We start from the raw sequence: 19,631 nt of genomic DNA on the forward strand, positions 1-19,631 counted from the left end.
TTTGCCTATCAAGACTGGGTTCAGTGCCCTCTTCTGGGCTCCTATCTTTCACATTCTGCTATGAGTTACAATTATTTTTTTGCTACTAGAATGAGAGTGCCCTGAGAGCAGGAATCATGCCTTATTTAACCTTAAAACCTTAGTACTAACACCATGCTGAAACTCTATCAGGTACTCAATAAGTGTTTGCAGAGTGAATATTAAACCAATAATCCAAATACTAGGTTTCTTTGTTTGGAATTTCCTGCTGACTAGAGGCTCTGATTTTAGTGACAGTAATCTTCAATGGATTAAATTAATTGAAAGGATTAAAATGGTTACTCAATTTGGTAGATAAAATTTTTCATAAAAAAGATCATCAGGAGAAATGATAAAAAGGGTTCTTGTTCTTCCTGGTAAAACTGAGAACTACTGATCAATGTTTTATGTTTAACATTAACAAGTTACGGCTGAAACAATTCTCAGAATTTATGAGATTGATGAGTTTTAAGACAGGCAGTAGTTTTGAAGGCCTCTTTTAGATCAACAGAACTCTATTTTTAAAAAATATGTTATGTGTGATCCCAGCTACTCAGGAGGCTGAGACAAGAGAACCGCTTGGACCTAGGAGACGGAGGTTGCAGTGAGCCAAGATCACGTCACTGAACTCCAGCCTGGGTGACAGAGCAAGACTCTGTCTCAAAAAAAAAAAAAAAAAAAAAAAAAAGTTATGCACATAGATTACTTTTAAAGAGTTTAAACTTTGTATTGAGTCTATGCTATTTTAATATCATTTACTATGTGGTGTTCAATATCTTTTTAGTTGTAATTGAAAAGTTTATTTCCTATTTCAGTCTCTTCGAGTATTAGAAAAACTGTTTTCAAGACTACAGCAAAGAATCTCAGCTTTTAACACAGGATGAATTCCTCCAAATTCAATCTAAGAAAATGACCTAAATAATACATTTTTATAGAATTCCAAAGAAATGTAAATGCAAATGCAGTGTAATTTTAGAACTAATCTGGAAAAGCAGCAGTGTGAGAATAATCTTCCCACACACACCCCACCTACAAAAAAGGCAGTTTTTTAAAAATTTTATCTATTGAAACAATATTTCACTTATCATTTTTAAAAAATCACAAAAGTAGGATAAATTAAATATGTCTATCTAACTTTATAAGTAACTGATCTGCTTTAAATAACATTTTATCCAGGATAGAGTATGAACTACAAAGCTGAAAGTTTCTCTCAACTCAATCTGAAATACATTCAAGGATGAACCAGCCTGAGGGAAAGCAATAGCATGAGGGTAAGATAGAAGAGGAGAACTAAATAAGAGAAAGATGGTGGCAGAATCATTTTTACATATCCACATGGAAAACACTGAAGTTGCCCTGTCAGGGTTCTAAGAACAACTAAAACGCAAAAAGTGCAAAAAAGCACCTGAATGAGGAAATGAATGAAAAGTATCTCCAGAGACCACAAAAAGACTTTCTTTCTTCTCCTTTTCAAAACGAGTGCTCATTTCTTCCTGAGACGCCTCTTCATCTTCCCTGTCTTCTTGAAGTCTTTTCATCCTTTCCATTAAGGCCTCTAGCTCACTTAGAGAATCCACAATCTGGAAACAGATAAGATAATGTTGGGTGCTATTCATACTAAAAGTGTTCCAGTAAATATCTCCATCTCCAAATGTCACCTTACTATGTACAGCGGAACAGGCACAGTTATGAAGTTCTTAAGTCGGTTTTTCACCAATTTCAAAGGAAATCATGACAGATTCCAACATTTTCAGAAGTATGATTTTTTTTTAGTTTTAAATATAGAAGTTTATAAGTATATATGTGTGTGCATAAAATCTACAATTCTAGCATTTGGCATATATTAAATATTATAGTTTAGTTTAAAAAATGAGGCAGCACAATTGTTTTACTTTTTGCTGTCATAAGATATGTTTTCCATTGGTTGTTCCAGCATCTTATACGTACAAGTATATTGTTTTGGGATCTACTGTCCAAAGGGTCTAACATTAAAAGCCTATGATCACTAGAATGCATCACTGTTTAGTCTTTATGATTTGCAGTAATATGTATTTGCTTTAAAAGCCTCTTTAAAATAAATCAGAACTTCAGGTACCAAATTTTTACAGTAATAAAAATTATGCAAAAATATTTTAAGTATATAATATCCTATCTAATTGGAGAAAAATTCTCTCTAGATATTTTTAATATTAGAAGTTTAAAGCAAAAATAGTAAAGAAAAATAGCTAAGAAAACTAACCCCAAAGTTGCTGCCTGAAAGAGATGCATTCTCTATGTTGTTGTCATTAGCAAGATCACAAACGCAGAAATTGTTGACTGATATTAGCCTGAATCCATTGGAGATTTCTGGATCTCTCTCTGGATTGATACCACTACCAAAAACAAAGCTTGCCAAAGCATGATAATGTGCCAGGAGGACCACAGCATGTACCAGTTCAGGCAGAGACCAATTATTTTCTCCAGTTTTGACAAGTTTCTGAAATGAGAAAGCAAATCAGAGCAAATATAAAAATTCTAGAATGCTACAAAGCAATTTCAATGAAAATCTACCAATTTTCATATATCCACTTAGAGTAATAAAACTTAAAACTCTCTTTTAAAAATGTTTCACATGTTAAAGATATGATTTTGGCCAATGCACCATTAAAACTATCATACCTAACAATATAATTACATTGTAGTGTCTTCTAAATCCCTTATTATACAATAAATCTTCTGCTTCCAAAGTATTTTTTATATAGTATGCTATTTTAATGAAATACTTTTAGAGAATCAAAGAACACTGGAGCTAGATAGGACTTTAAAGATTATCGAACAAAACCATTCATTTTAAGGTGTATTGGAAACTTCACCTCACAAAATCACGAAAAACCCCAATTCAGCAAGTCAAGTTTCAGTTATCCTTTAGATACCTTCTAATGGAGAAAGACCCTGCAGCAGATGACAGAAATTGTAGAATACTACCTCACATCTGAATAAGAATTTAAAAAATTTCCAAGCACTTTTTCATATTCTGTATTTCACTTGACCCTCCAGCTGAATGATGGATCACAAATGAAGTCATTAAAAACAGTAATTCCTCCACTTTGTCCAAGAGTGAATTCCACCAATTAATCCATCAGGGATTCTTTCCCATCGGTGTTCATTTTCTCTCCCTCTCTCTCTCTCTATCTCTCACTGTGTGTGTGTGTGTGTGTGTGTGTGTGTGGTGTATGTAAGGGGGAATCTCATCCCTCTCTTTCCCTCCTTCCAAATCTAAAACTTTCATTTGGCTTACTTAATGGCTAAAACAAAACAAAACAAAATAAAAATAAAACTGCTTTCTTTTGCTTTACTACCCACTATTTAACTACACACCATATATAATTTAATATATTACCAAAAGCTCAGGGAAAAGAAAAGAAAATCAGTCAAATTCTATCATCCTATGGCCAGGGGAGATAGGAAAAGATCTGTTAAAGAACAAAATTATAGCTAGATAGATAGAAGGAATAAATTCTAGTGTTCCATACCACTGTAGGATGACTATAGTTAACAATAACATACAGTTTCAAATAGCTAGAAGGAAGATATTGAACATTCCCAACACAAAGAAATAATAAATGTTTGAGATGATGGGTATCCTAATTAATCTGGTCATTGTACATTATATATTATCAAAATATCACTATGTACCCCATGGATATGTACGATTATGTGTTAATTAAAAAATAAAATTTAAAAAGTGATCTTAAGACAAAAATATCATTATTACAATCTGTAATAATGTAAATAAAGAGGGTCATTATTGAATAATAAAAGAATATACACCAGAAAAATATACTTGCTTTACATCTGTATGTACCTAACCTTGTAGCCACAAAATATACTAAATGGTTGCAATATTGACTGAAAAAAATTCTACCACTCTAACTTTTACATATTTTCTTTTATTTTTTATAAGCAATTATATAGTTACAACCACACATATCTATATTTTTCTGATTTTCAAATTTGACATTTTGACATGTTCATTTTTCATTAGGCCAAGTGCCATATTAATTTTTAAGCAAGGCCTCTCCTGTATATCAACAGATGTATATAACTACTTCTCCTTTCCTATACCATTATTCATATTCTAAATTTGTTTTGTTTATTTGCTTCTATAAACAGCATCTTCATACTATAGTTTTATTCTTATTTTAGAAACATTTCCTAATAGGATTTTTAGAACAAAGTGTATTAATATTTTTATGACTTTTGATAATACTGCCAAAGAGCTTTCCAAAAGGACTGTTCGAATTTACAATGCCCTCACCAATCTCTGCAGGATTATCATTAAACCTGAAAGGACAGCCAACACTCACCATCTCTAATTTCTTGCCTCACATTCATTTCTACTTTTAAAAATTCATTACAATCTGGTTTCTTTTTCAAGCAAACTCCTGAAGCTACATTTACTAATATTACACATGACCTTCCAAATGGCCAAATTTGACTATTTCTTTTTAGTCCTTATTTTATTTGATCTCTGCAGAATTTACATTGTTTACTTTCTCCCTTCTTGACATTAATCTCTCTTGACTTCAACAATTCCACATTTTGGGGAGGGAAGTACTCTTGCTACCCTGAGAAAGATCTTTCTCTATTGCTGTATTCCATCCACAATCTTCCTTCCTTGTACAGTATCTCCTTGGATGGGCCATTCATTCCTTCAACCTGACCTTTGCTTATCTGTAAACAACTATCCAATTTTACTTTTAACTCACACTTCATCTTGAGTTACAGACCTGTATTTCCTTTAGTAAGTGGACATCACTTTGTAGATGTCATTTTTAGTTGTTGTCAGCCTGTATATGCTCATGTCATGAAGAAGGACACTTTAGTCACTCTCTTGTCCCACCCACTTTCTCCATCCTCACATCCTGCCAGTCACCAAAGTCCTACTTACTCTCATGCAGAATCATTACTAGAATCTTATCCTTCCTATGTATCTCCCATGGCTTAAAAAAAAAAAAAAATCACCTCTCAGGTGTAGTACTATGACTGGTCTACTGCTTCCAGTGTGTACAATCTGTAATTTATCTTCTAAATCACCTAATATATTTATATTACAACTTGGCACAAAAACCTTTAACGATTCTCGATTCTCTATCATATTGATCTCCTAGCTCTTGTGATCAAATGTACTTCCAAATGTAACAATTGGGAAAGGTCCAACCCCAGATATTATGTATATTTATTTGTAAATTTATACACATAAAATATATTTTATATAGAATATTTATATATGTGTACCGTAATAAAAACATAAAATACACAAATACAAAAATTTAGAAGAATGAGATGAGAATATACACATACACAGATATTCTGTTAATATTTTGGAAAATTTTCTCGTGTACCTCCTGAGTACCATAACATAACCCTGAAGACCACAACTTTCTGAGAATAAAATACAAATTATTTAATACAGTATTCACTGGGTCATACAATACGATCTCAATTCTTCCCAGTTCCCACCTTACATAAACATCGCTGCACTTCAATAATCTGAAACTGTTGGCTATTCTTCCAATATACCATAATATTAAATACTCTATTCTTTCTTTGAAATGCCCTGCTCTACTTGAAAACTCCCATTTATTCTTCAAGACCTAGCTCAAATGTTACCTCTTTCAGAAAATAAACTTTCTGGTCCCATTCTCTTTATTCATACATTCATACACTGTTGTACTGTGATTATTGTCATTACCCTGTTCTTCTTCTCCCCTAGACTCCAAGCAAATCTATGGGCAGGGTCTTTATCTTTACCCACCAAAGTATCTGGCACAAAGTAATTAAGACATGACATTAAAAACAATGATTAATTCCCCTATCTAGCTAACATATCATCAAATCAGAACATAAATCTTAAGACAGCATCATGCTTCACATTTTACCAGATACAGCATCAAAATCTGAGAGTATGCAGATTGATAAATGCTATGTTTGGTTGAAAGGGCAAATAACAAAAATGTAGTCTAACAAGAGGACCCAAAAACCAAGGACATTTCTATGCATTAGGAACAGAGATTTTAAATAACAAAGGTTTCCACTGATAATTTAGATGATAGGTCCCATCTATTGAATAGTTACCACGTGCCAAGAATAGTGCTAAGCATATTGAATAATGACCTCACCCTGTAGGCCTTTGATGGAAGCGCCTTCAGAAATACAAGTGCTCTTAGTCAATCACGACAACTCTATTTCTCGTCTAAGCTCTAGTTTTAAAAGGCATTTAAGCATTCACACACCAGCTGGCAAATCACTTTTTTATTTGCAAAATCATTTTTTGAGAATCTAAAACTTATGAAATGTTAGAACTATAAAAAAATTTAAAACTCAATTAATCTAGCTCCCTCATTCCGTAGAAGGGAGAACAGAAGCCCATAGAAGTTAATTTACTAAAAGGACACAAACTTGTAACAGAGTACAGACTAGATCCCAGGCATCCTATCATGCTAGTGTATTTTCTTTAGTCTATCTACTACTTAAAAATAGAAACCAAATTTTCTCATAGCCATTCACCAAAGTAGTTGTAGAAGATAATGATCACTTAAAGAGGAGAAGTATTCATTTGTGCTTAAATTAAACTGACTTTCTAAACTCATCTTTTCTACACATACTAAGACACTATTATTTATGTTCCAAGTTCCTAATATACACATATTTAAAATTAAGTCCTAAGCAAATTCCTTTTTATTTCAAAGAAACATTCAGTACCTGAATGTGCTCTTTTGTGATCAGCCAAGGTCGATGTGCTAGCAGCTTATTAATTTCATTAAGATTTTTCAGTCTTTGTGGCACATATTCCAAACCATTCAACCACTCAGCAATACCTCCAGTCTTTAAAAATTCATCCACATGCATGTTTATTAAGTAAGAACACTGATGTCTAGCTGCAGCCTAAAGCACAAAGAAAAAAATTCATTGATAAAAGAATCACAGTAGAGTTTCTTTCCACTATTTCTAAACAAATAATTCAGATGGAGCTAATGATTTTTATAGCCAGTACCTCTTTTCTTACAGAATCCTTTTTCTAAAACATCCATCATAATGATGTAATAGATTCAATACGTGAAGCTGATACTTGTATAAGCAAATAATTGCCACATGAAGCCAATTATTTCTTTGTCTGGAAGTTGGTATAGCTTAAGCCATAGCCCACTTTCTAGCTATGAATAGGAAATACAGGTCCATTTCAATATGACAAATATACCTATTACATTCTACTTAAAACATAATAAAATCTCATTAACTTATATTCTAACAACTCAGGATTCATCCTAATTTGATTACTTATCCTCTTTAAGATAAATGTGACTGCAGTCATATTTGTACACATCTTCCTACTCAGATGACATGGAAGCTCACTGACCCTTTTCTTCCTATGCAGTCAGAATCAGCCCTCAATTGACCTCTTTTTTCCTCAGGGCTGCTTCTCAGTAAAACAGTATTATTTTATTCTTTCTATTCTCTACATCTTATTTCTCCACATTTTACAAGCATTCTAAGTCTGCTTTCAGACTTAGTGTCATCAAAACCTTAAGCTAAAATTACAGCCTCAGTGAAGTTCATCATTCAATAAAACATGGAATGTTGCTTTTTGTTGTTGTGTAAAAGTTCAGTGAGACTATAAAAAAGACAATCAAATCAAACGTGGTCAAACTTAATCTCCTAACTCCTGGCTAGTTATGACAGCCCTGTCAGCCCAGTTTCTTCCCCAACTTCTCCAAATATATAGCACTTTCATTATGTTCTTGTTCTTCTTTTTCTCCATTAAAGTCCAACACACACAAAACTTTATAATTCTCCTCTCTGACCTCTATTGCCTGTGAATAACTAGTTAACCAGTTTGTAATCAGAACTATACTTAGAAGTGTTATAATTCACTCAAGAATTCTTCTCTCATTCAGACTCTCCATTAATGCTGACTGATACTTTCCTCTTACTTGGCCAAATTAGTGATATTCTTTATGTATAAAATTACTAAGAAAAATGTCACAAACAACTTGTGTTTGTATAAAAACAAGATATCAAGAGCAAAGACAAAACTTGTGGGGTATTATTTTGCATGCTATAAGCATCTTTATTTGTAAGAGATTAAATATGAAAAATGATTTTACTGAAAATTAAATGAGAAACATTCAGTGCATTAAGTGGCTTAACATATTCCAGATGTACCCAAGACACTTGGTATCCAAAAGGCCATAGGCTTCTTCAGTTCTTATGTCCATAAATTATACTTAGCTCTATACACACACAAGGACACATGCCTATTTTGGAAGGGAGAAAGAATAAGTGAGGAAGGTGTTATGTGAACATAGGAAAATAAGCACCCACCATTATTGCAATATAGTGCCTGTATGGTAGAGGAAGGGGACCATCCATGCGCAACATGTAAAACTGGCTCCGCAAGAAAGACTCCAGGTACTGAGTGTGTAAACTCATGACCTGTGTGATGTTGTCCAGACGACCGGATGTAGAGTATTCTTCCACAAGAAAGTTAGTACGTTCATCCACTGTGTTTGCTTGGACAACCTTATAACCAAAAAAAACAAAACAAAATGACTATTGAGACATAAACACACCCTGGTTTACATAAATTATGCCACTATTGAAGCAAATGAATATTCATTTGATATTAACAGACACTGAAATTATGCAGTTGCTCATACTGGAAACAGAAATAAAAAAAGAAAGCACCATTCGTTTTTGGCTCTGGTACCACAATTTATTAAACAACAAATGTTAAATTATCAAACATTATACACACAGCTATGAATGAAGAAAAGAAGCTTCCATCTGTTTTGCTAGGCATATTAGGTAGATTCTTCAGGGTCCATTTGCCTGGCCATTGTCACACCAATGTGTGGTAAAGCACAAGCAGTAGCATCTGATTACATACATTTACAATTTCATCTCATCAGCCTATGAAGATAAGCACATCATTTTTAGACTAATATTTTCAGTCTAATCCTTTGCTTGCTTTTGTGATTTAACATAAAAAAAACTTTCTGAAGTCTTTTCAGGAACAAAGGCATATATAATAAATTTTAGAAGTGTTAATTGAAAAATTAATGAGGACACCAGAATACTGTCATTCCTATTTTGAGCCTAACAATAATAATTACTAAAAACAAGGCAAGTTATTGAAATGGACATTGTCCATCCTAGGAAATCAAAAGAGTTTTCTCAAAAATAGATTATTTATATATAGCTTCATACACAATGACAGTTTGGGCATTGCACCAAGAACTGGTTCTGAAGGTGTTAAGAGTTTATTAGCACCTTGTAGAAAGACTCAACCCTGTGGGAGTTAATGGACATGAGATGCATAACTCTAAGAGTGGTTCATTGTTTATTTGTATTTCAGAATTGGAATTCTAGACTTATTTTAGAGATAAGGAAACAGATTTAAGATTAAATTCAAGCTCATGCACTTTATTAATAGCAGAGTCTGGTCTAGAATCCAGATCCCCTAAAGCCCAGACTAATGGTCTTTCCAAACATCCACACTGCTATTAAGAAACTGTTTACTCTTCAGAGCTGGCTTCGCAGTCTGAAAAATAAGTACACATTATACAAAGGCACTACTAACTTAGGGAAATTTAATCCCAAAGGAAACATAATGTTTGAAAAGTATAAATTGTGAGGAAATGTTAACTACAATGGCGTAACTCATTATGGAGCCAAGTATACTTTGATTTGCTCACTTCCCCACCATTTTGTCAACTACAGGGACCAAGACAGTTAAAAATATAATGGGATCCAGATGAACCACATATAATTAGAAGTAGAATATTTGTTATTTTTGTTTTGCTTTCCCAGCATAAGTTTGTTCTAACTGGATGCTTAAGATACATTAATAGATTCATATGATGCAATAGATCCTAAAAACCAGATTATCCTCAAATATATACTGTGAAAAATGACTATGCTTCAGGAAGTCTTTATATGTAGTAGGCAACTTAGAGCAGCCCCAAGCTATCTGAGGAAAATAGGCATAAGCAGGATAGCTTCTTCAGTGCATGGTGCATCGTCCTCACCGAGATCAGCTATTGTCACTGAGCTCCCGAAATGTTACTGTCACTTTGGATCTGCACTTAGGTGGGAAGGTCACTAAAAAGGTGATCTGATGATGAAAGAACTGTTGACTCTGGCAATGATCTGGTATTATTGTATTTCTACTAGTCCCTTCTTTTAAGACAATAATTGGCACTCTGTAAATATTTGTGAAGCTGAAAAGAAAATATCTCCATGGTTTTCTGACATGTGAACAAGAAACTCAAAAGCAAAATTCATTCCTACTTTCATATTAACAGGAGATATTCTTTGATACAGTTAAGTTATTTTTAAATCTTACTTTTTATATTTTAAGACAGATAAACTTACTTCCTTCTCTGGAATAAAGGCACTTGGTCCTCTTGTCAAGGGTTGAGACACTCTGATTCTTTTATCCTATTTTTAAAAGAAAAGTTTTATGTATCAATGATGACTTTCTAAGAAATGTTAAATTTGTACACATTTATTGCTAAGGTACTAAAATAAAGAGAATAAATAATTAAATTAAATTATTTGAGACCAGAGTAAGTGTTGGGTTTCAGATCAAAGAAAACCCATAGGGCCACTGTATGGATGAGATAATGGGGCAAACACCTACCATAGTGCTAAGTGCAGCACAGCCTCCTCAAAATGTCATATCCCTTAGTCACAGTCTACACCATAAACTTTAAGCCCACATCTGATATGCCTGAAAACCATTAACCTCCATAATAAAAATAGTGTTTTATAGTAGTATACTGTTAGACATCAATTTGAAAACTAAATAAAAGGTTAAATTCAAAGATTACATAACAACCCTTCAAAGCAATTACCCAGTCTGCTTTTTTCCCCTAAAATCAATAAGCATATCTAATATGAAGTTTTGAAACTTTAAGAAAAATGTAAAAATTAGAGAAGGAGAGGTTAGTTCAATATAAAGAATGGGGAATATAGTAATTCTTATTGTTCCACTTGCTATTCTATTGGTGGTATTAACAACTGACAGATTGCCAATGGTATGTCTGAATGCTGATTTTTTTTTAAGTTTTTAAAAATTTGTTAACTTTTTTAAATTGAAAAATATTTTAGTATCCTCATTAAGTGCGATATAAGCCATAAAAATTCGAATCAGAGAATAGAGGGTCCTTCTTCTCACCCTCCCTTTCTCCCCCCCATTACTAGGTAACCTGAGTCTTTTTTGGTCCTTACAATCAAACAGCCTATCAAACACAAAATAGTTATTTAGATCTCTTAAATCCTTTACTTCATTAGGAACCAGTTACAAAACAAATTGGTGAAAGTAGGCAGTCAGGCATTTAACACGATTTTTTTGAGAGCCTAATCAGATACTGTGATAGACTTTGAGGATACAGGGTGAGGAAAACAGATATGCGCTCTGCCCTCATGAGCTTTGCACACAATCTTCATCAATTTTGGGGGTTCTAGTGAAATAAATATATGAAACAATAATACTCTTAACCTGGTAAAGTTTCAGAAATAACTAGGCATCTAGGTTATATTTACAGAATTATGACAAAGGCCTCAATCTCCTGGTCAAGTACACTGGAGGACTGCATGTTAAGAGGATGAAGTCAGGATTCCAATATTGGTATTTCTTGTCTATGTCAACCAAATCTAGACTTACCCAGAAAGATAATTTAAAGGAAAATAACAGGTTTCTTCCTTTTGCTAGTCTCCATAAGATATAGAAAAAAAAATTTCGAACACTCTCTGTATAACTCAATGAACTACAAGGTTAAAGTAAGCTATGATCGCACCACTGCACTCCAGCCCAGGTGACAGAGACCTCATCTCACAAAACCACCACAACAACAAACTTAATGAAGTAGTATATGAAAAGCAATTTTCTGGACAACTATTCATTTCAAATGAACAAAGCAGCTGGAAAAACTGATTATGAGGAAAAATTATGATTATGAGGTTTGAGGAAAAAAATTTCAACAGGGAGATAAATCGAAATCTTTAAATAATAAAGAATACATAAAATTTAGAGAACATGTAGGGGGAGCAAAATATAAACTCACGTTAAGATGGACAATGGGATTTTGGAAACAAAAAATGATTTATTAAATTTGTTGATAAAAATCACAATTTGATACAGTTAGCAACTAAATTTACCTTTAAATGTTTCATATTATTACTTTAAATATTTTCTGGAACAGGAGAGATTTAAATCTGAAAAAAACATTTTCATTATAAATGGAACTGAAAGGTACTGCACTTAAATGAATATAACATCTCTTAGTGTTTAGCAATTGAAAAGAAGCAACTTAAACTCAATTTCATTTGTGTCAACACTGATTTCTTCATTTATTTAGCAAACATTAATTGAGCATCTACAATGTTCTAGGCAGTGAGGACACAAATAAGAATTAGATTGGCAGAATGCATATGACCAGCTACGGCGTATGACATATACCATCGCAGATGCATACAAAAAGTGATGAAAGAAGACATCATTTTAGCAATTATCATTTACTTAAGTCATTTTCCTACTGTTGAACATTTTAGTTATATACAGTTTTCACTATTATAAGTAATCCTGTGATGAACACCTTCATATAAAGAGACTTGGGACATATTTTGTTGTGTTTACGATAGTTTCTTTAGGAAGATTCCCAGAAGTGGACTTACTATGGTTTGGGTTATAAATATCTTTAAACTTCTTGTTGCTTACTGCCAATATGCTAACAAAAATGTCTTACCAATTTTATTTTCATCGGCTGAGAAAATGTCCACTTAACTCACTAATTTCAAAAGTAAAAAGCAGCATTCAAAAACGTGTGTGAAGCGTTTTATTGTATGCTTATTTGTAGTAAAAAGTTCTTAAGCAGAGATGTGGATCAGATCTGTGTTTTTAATAGTGTTGAGGGTGATGTAGACCCTGGGCCTGAGAGGGAAAAATCCCAGCTGGGAAGCTCTGGTGATAGTCCAGGAGAGATAAAATATGGCCCGACCTAAAATATTTGTTTATATACCGAACACAAAAGAAAACTAACACAATTTTTAAGTTTTAACATCATGTATTCTTCTTCAATTATATTTTTTAATGTTGCCATTTTTGAAATGATCAGTCTAGTTTCTGCTTCTGCATAAGGAGAATCTTTTCTGGCAAGGACTCTACTACTGTATTGTCTCAGTTGGCTGCTCTGTCTATTCATAGGAAGGTGAAATACAATTTTAAAAATGATCAAAGTTCATAAATTCTACTCTAAACACATTTCATTCTGAAAATTTGTTTCCACCCACTTTTCTATCTCTGCATGCTTTTAAAGTCAGTAAGATCAAATACAAAAGAAATAGGATAGTACTATATCCAAAAGATTGATTTTTTTTTTTAAGATAAGACCATAAGCTAGAGTTCTGGTCAAATTATAATGCCTTTCCTCCGCCTTTCTTTCAAATCCCAAATGTCCAAGGACCAAGTTCCTACTTCACTCATACTAACTTTTCTAAAGTCTCTAGACCTACGTTCCCCAACATGGTAAGCATCAGCCACATATGGCTAAATTTAAATGAATTAAATAAAGTTAAAAACACAGTTTCTCAGCCACATTAACCACATTTCAGATGCTCGGCAGCCACATAGGACCACGTGTACTCTACAGGACAGCGCAGACATTTCCATCTTCCACTGCAGACAGTTCTACCGGACAGTGCTGCTCTGGACTCATTTGGTTTTGCTTTTTTAAAATTGCATTTTCAGACATTTTTATAACTTTTTGAAATGTTAAATGACTGCTCCACAGAGTTATTCATTTGATGGTCACACCTACTCAATCCCAGAACCAAGCATTTTAGTGTAATTGCAGAAATGCTCTGAACCAATCAACCTATTTGTCCTATTTGGGCAAATTAGGAAGAAAAAAAACTATCAGCCAGTTCCAAGGACCCTTGTCTCAATTTCTGCTTACATTACAGTTCCCAGAAAAGTATCAAGGGCACGCTCACTTTCCTTCCTTCTTTCTTTCTTGTGGTAATAAATAAATAACACCCAAGGTTTACCCTTTTAAATTAAGTGTACAACCCCAGTATTGTTAACTATATGCATGATGTTGTACAGAGGAGGTCTAGGACTTTTTCATCTCACATAACTGAAATTTTATTGCCATTGAACAGCAACTCCCATTTCTCCCTACCCCTAGGTCTAGGAACCACCATTCTACCTTTTGCTTTTTATGTAAACACAGTCTTTAGATCACAGCTGAGATTCTCCCTATGTAATCCCCTGCTTTCTTACCTCTTTGCACAAGTCAAATCTACCTCCTTCTGGGCAACTCTCTTCTTTTTGGGCTTCCTTTTCTTTCCTTTTCTTTTCTTTTTTTTTTTTTTGAGACAGAGTTTCACTCTTGTTGCCCAGGCTGCAGTGCAATGGCACAATCTCGGCTCACTGCAACCTCTACCTCCCGGGCTCAAGCGATTCTCCTGCCTCAGCCTCCCGAGTTGCTGAGCTTCCATAACACTTTACCACCCAACCCATTAACTTCTTTGATCATTTACTTTTATGTTTCCTAGATGTTCCTTGCAACTCCTTCCTTATAAATATTATTCTTTCAAGTCAATGTTCTCTTCTATGGCTACCATATTCTTTACACAAAACAAAATTCTACTCAAATTTGTTATGGTGACTATATTGTAGGGAAGACGATGGAGCAGATGAAGGAAAAAATAAGGGCATAGGATATGAAAATGAGCAACCCATGCAACTGCCTCCTGAATCTTTTTTATCTAGAGAACTCGCTAGCTCTTCTCCGCCCTCCAGTCTGGCTTTGGGTATTTTGTGACATAACCTGGATGCAACATTAGCACCTTAAAATCAACATGTTTAAAATGAATCTTCTATCTCAAACCAGCTGTTCCTCCTCACTTTCCTCTGTAGGTTATAAAATCACCATACATACCAGCAACCCTGGCTCAGATTCACAGTTATCTTGGACTCTTTATCCTAGGGGCCTGCATTCAAATGGTTGCTAAATCCTGTAACTGTCTTTTACCAACTAAATCTTTAAGTCATCCTTTCCACACCCCCTACTCAGTTGTAAGATTTCTCTCATGCCAAGAAACCTTTCCCCTCACAAGTGAGAATAATATCAATTCTAGACTGTAGCTTTCCCCATTGTTGGGAAGCTTTGAGAAGATACCACATAAAAATGTAAAACACACAAAGCATAATATAAAATATTTTTATTTTTCTTCTGCTTATTTTCCTCAATGTCAAAAAAAAAAAGAACCCAAAACGAAAACAGCTATATTTTCTCAACAGATGCTACTTGATTAGAAAAATTCAAGGATTGCTCTATGCTATAAGTGAAAATATGCAGTGGCTGCACTAATTTTGAGGAATAATATTGCTATGTTTTTCTCTACGCATTTCAGCTAAAGCTACTATCTTACTTTTGGGAATAAATGAGTTTGATCATTTAGTCAAAGATCTAGTGAATCTTATACAATGGCTTTTAAATAATAAATCTTATTTATTTCTGTGAAAAACCAAAACAAGTCCTTGAGTTTCTTTCGCTGTCACTAGCCACATGTGCCTATTTAAATTTAAGCTGATTAACATTAAATAAAGTTAAGAATTTAGAGTTCAATTGTACTAGCCACATGTCAAGTGTTTAACAGCCACATGTGGCTAGTGGATACCATTCAGGACAATGTGAATCTAGGCTATTTCTACCATTGCCAAAAGTTCTATGGTATAGTGTTGCTTTGTAATATTGTTCAGCTGCTAGGATAATGCAAAGATATAAAATGGCTACAAAATCAGGAATAAACATAGCATAATAAACATGTACTAAAGTACTTTCATAGAAATAAAAGATTGATTTGAATGTTAAAACTGAAAAACCCAATAAAACCAACCAATTAATCTTAATAACAGAAAAGTTGAGAGATACCATTCTTCAGTCTTAATTTGATGACAACTTTGAAATCACTAACTAAAAAGAATGAAAGAAATTATCTAAAATGTTGACTTGAGTTTAAAAAAAGGAATGTAAAAGTACTTAAGAAATTTTAAACAGTAATAACTTTATTGTGATTTGTTTTCAGAATTAGCTATTTTTCATGAAATCCTATAATTTTAATCAAGAAAAAAACTAGTTATAAAATAGGAACTCACACTTTCTATGTGTCACTTGTATGTGCTCTAAGAGATTATTTTGTATGGTTTATAATCTCAAGAATGTTACCATTAGGAAAATTTATTTTTACAGATACCTCATTATAGCTGAAAAAAGTTACGCTTGAAGTTCATCAGTTGAGATTATGCCTATTAAGTAATTATCTGCTGGAAAACAAAACACTGAAAGGATGAGGATGAATTATATTTAGAAAATCACTTATTTTGACACTTAACAGCTAAGCAACTTATTAGATCCCTTTAAAGGATATAAATTGATCCCAACAGAAAATTAAGATACTTGTATTTGGAAGTTAGAAACTCTTAAAATTGTGAGTCTTTAGGAGTAATCAGCAAATTACTTGCCCCTAAAAAGACTGACTTCCAAAGAAAATTAATTGCAGCACTTTAAGCTATTAAATGCTTTAAAATAAATTATTAAAATTAATTTTCACTTATTTTTCAGTGTATTTTATTAAAAGTGGAAAAGCAAAATCATACATTTCTATCCACTAAAATGTAAATGTTGCTTATAATTTATCTCTGTAGGGGAGCAAAATGTGTAATTAATTTACATAGAAATACTTAAGGATCTTTTTTTAAGGAAAATCTGTTCAACATATAAAACATTCTGGTAAAGCAAAATTTGACTCCATAGAGAACACTAACCCCACAATTTTTAAAGATATCCTTAGAAGATAATTTAATGGTGCCAACATTCTTTTTTAAATACACTACAATGACAAAATGTCTTAAATACAAAACACATGCCCCGAACAAAATTTTTAGGTACGAATGTAAGAAAGCCAATTGAAATGGTCTATACAAATAGTAAATTCAGTTTTTGACCCTCCTTTTATTGTTATAGATGTTCCATTTTGGCAGAAACACTGCAACAACAACAACGACAAAAAAGTAGGTATAAACAGGCAGCTCTATGCTATGAAATAATGCTGATGTAACCCTAGATGAGAAAACAACAGGTTTTAAATGAATTATAACGGATTGGTACTTTTACAGTAAACTTAACTTTAAAGGCCAGTCACTAACTGGAACATAAATTCAGTTCCCGCTATCTCTAAAAGAAAAATCCAAGAGATAATTTTTAAAAATGTGACTTCTATACCATATTAAAATATGTATTGATGTTCACCAGATTATAATAACTGAGATCCAAGATTATTCCATAAGAAAAGATCTAAAAGCAGAAAATGGCAATGGCACCAGGGGTGAGAATGTTTTAAATTACACCAGCATCTCTTCTCTTACTTGAAGCTAGAGTGGTTCAAGGAACCACTGAGGATCAGAAGCCCAGCAGATATTACAGGGGTGTCAGAAATTCACTGACACTCCAAAGAGCACTCAAAATTCTCCTTCATAATGGGGAATCTCATCTAATCCTAAGGGCCTGAGACTTTAAGAGTGAACTCCTTTTAACTGAGCTATTAAAACCAAGGCTATCAAGTCGTTCCTGCAACAGTTTTACCTCTGGATAGAGTCATTTGAGGAACATAGGAAAGATCTTGTTACTAATAGTGTGAAATCTAGCCTTCTTCAACAATACATATGAAATTCGATTTTTAACTTGAATTCTCAAAACATTTCCACTCAAAAGTACTAGAGTTATCAACTGTATTATAGCAATTTCTTTACCTCCTCTCTCTCTACTGAATCATCAGTTCTTTGTAGGGCGGTCGGTCAGTACCTTGTTCATCCTTGACTACTTCAACCTTAGAATGGTGTACATGTGAGGTAAACTTCTGGTCTAGTTTTTACAGCTTTATGTAATAGTGGTCATTTGCATAGTAGTATGTTTTTCTATTTCACTTTTCCAAAAGAATGAGTTCTAAGAAATAATATGAGATATTATGATTAAGTAACTTTCATAAAAAAAAAATCTTGGTGTGCCATTTGGTAAGAACCATTACATAAATTTTACTTGTTTTACTAACTGTGAGCCCAAAGCTACACAAGCTCACCTAGTGAGTACTCTGGAAATGGCAGCCATGAGTCCTGCTATTATTAGTGGAAACTGGTAGTAGTACTCATTGTAGTAGAAGCAGTTAAGTATTTAAAGATGAATGGATTCATTCCAGCACTGAAAGAATTGGAAGAATGAATGAAGAATTAAAAACGTATATCCATATAGCAAAGGGCAGCTAATGGGTTTAATTTGCAGTGCAGTATAACTGAGCTTCCAAATAAGCTTTTGCTTGGCTAGTAACAAAATCCCTTAATTTTTACTCATTAGAACACATAGTGAACTTGTTCTAAGTGCAAACAAGTTGTTATATTTATACATTGACTATGGAGTGACAAGCTTCTAAAAACAAAAGGACCACTTCAAGGTAGCTCTAGAACCCTGTATGACCCCAGAATTATACAAATCTACAAAGGTGGAAATAATTAAGAACAAATGCTATAGGACAGTCTTTAAGCTACATCATTAGCACTATACTACTAGTTAGTCCTTTAAACTGGAAATAAATCTAAAATCACATTCATGTCCAGTGTCACCCAGAGGCAAGTGACAAAGAACACACTTTTTCCACTTTCCATGTAATGCCAGAGAGTGATGTAAATCAAAGCTACAGTCACCTGTAAATTTAAAAGGTAATTGGTAGTTTTAAAATGACTTGTCTTTTCTGTGCTCTGTGGAAATTAGATATATTTGAACCAGTGTATTCCTGAGGATCTGCCTTCCCTTTTTCTCTCTATTGAAATGCTATCCATACTTCCTTTAAGCCCTGTCTCAAATACCAACTCCTTTGGTCTTCCTTCTCTCCTGCCAACTCCCAAGGTTTCCTATGAAAGCTTTAAATTTATTTTTCTTAAGGTTCAGTTATATTGTTTCTCTCTCTTATAGCTATTAACATATATCATTATCTTATTGCTCCTTTCAGACTATAAGCTCCTTAAAGAGTAGAATCAATTTCTAACACAATATCTGTAGCATTACAGCTCAGCAAAGTGAAAATAATAGATTCTCATATATTTTTTGAATTGAATTAAGGAGATAGGAGTCTGGCTGTAGGCTCTTTCATCCATTTCTCCTCCTTGAACAGAACAAGAACATCCTGTGGATTTAAGGAAATTAATGTTCTCTGTATTCTTATTAGAAATACCAATAAGTTAAACCAATATATAAAACACAGTCCTAAACATCAATCTACTTACTGTCTTCCATGTGCCCTCTGGATGCCTATTTGTTTATTTTCTTAGTTATTAAAACAAACAGTATCTATAATTTCCCATAATTTGTACCACTTTCTTAAAAATCAGTAATATTCCATGCTGTGACACTAATCTTGGGCAACAAAGCCTCCTGTATAAGCTTTTAAGTGTTGAACACTTTTTATAGAGCTATAGAGATACAAAATATAGCTGTTGAATATGCTAGTAAAAT

At 33.3% G+C, this 19,631-nt stretch overlaps 1 protein-coding gene across 6 annotated transcripts in view; it reads right to left on the reverse strand.

The window, feature by feature from the left end:
* The window catches only part of SESN3 (sestrin 3), a 66,626-nt gene that overhangs the window by 17,476 nt on the left and 29,519 nt on the right, over positions 1-19,631 (reverse strand). For 2 of the 6 annotated variants that reach the window (XM_054661135.2, XM_063782547.1), the window contains 7 exons: positions 18,205-18,323; positions 17,879-18,071; positions 10,435-10,500; positions 8,383-8,580; positions 6,763-6,945; positions 2,258-2,494; positions 1,424-1,598 (listed from right to left, as the gene is read on the reverse strand). In XM_054661135.2, the coding sequence (XP_054517110.1) occupies positions 1,424-1,598; positions 2,258-2,494; positions 6,763-6,945; positions 8,383-8,490 (703 nt within the window). In that variant the 5' untranslated portion in view covers positions 8,491-8,580; positions 10,435-10,500; positions 17,879-18,071; positions 18,205-18,323. 6 annotated transcript variants of the gene reach the window in all.

This window comes from Pan troglodytes, chromosome 9 (genome assembly GCF_028858775.2).
Source record: "Pan troglodytes isolate AG18354 chromosome 9, NHGRI_mPanTro3-v2.0_pri, whole genome shotgun sequence".
Lineage (NCBI taxonomy): Eukaryota > Metazoa > Chordata > Mammalia > Primates > Hominidae > Pan > Pan troglodytes.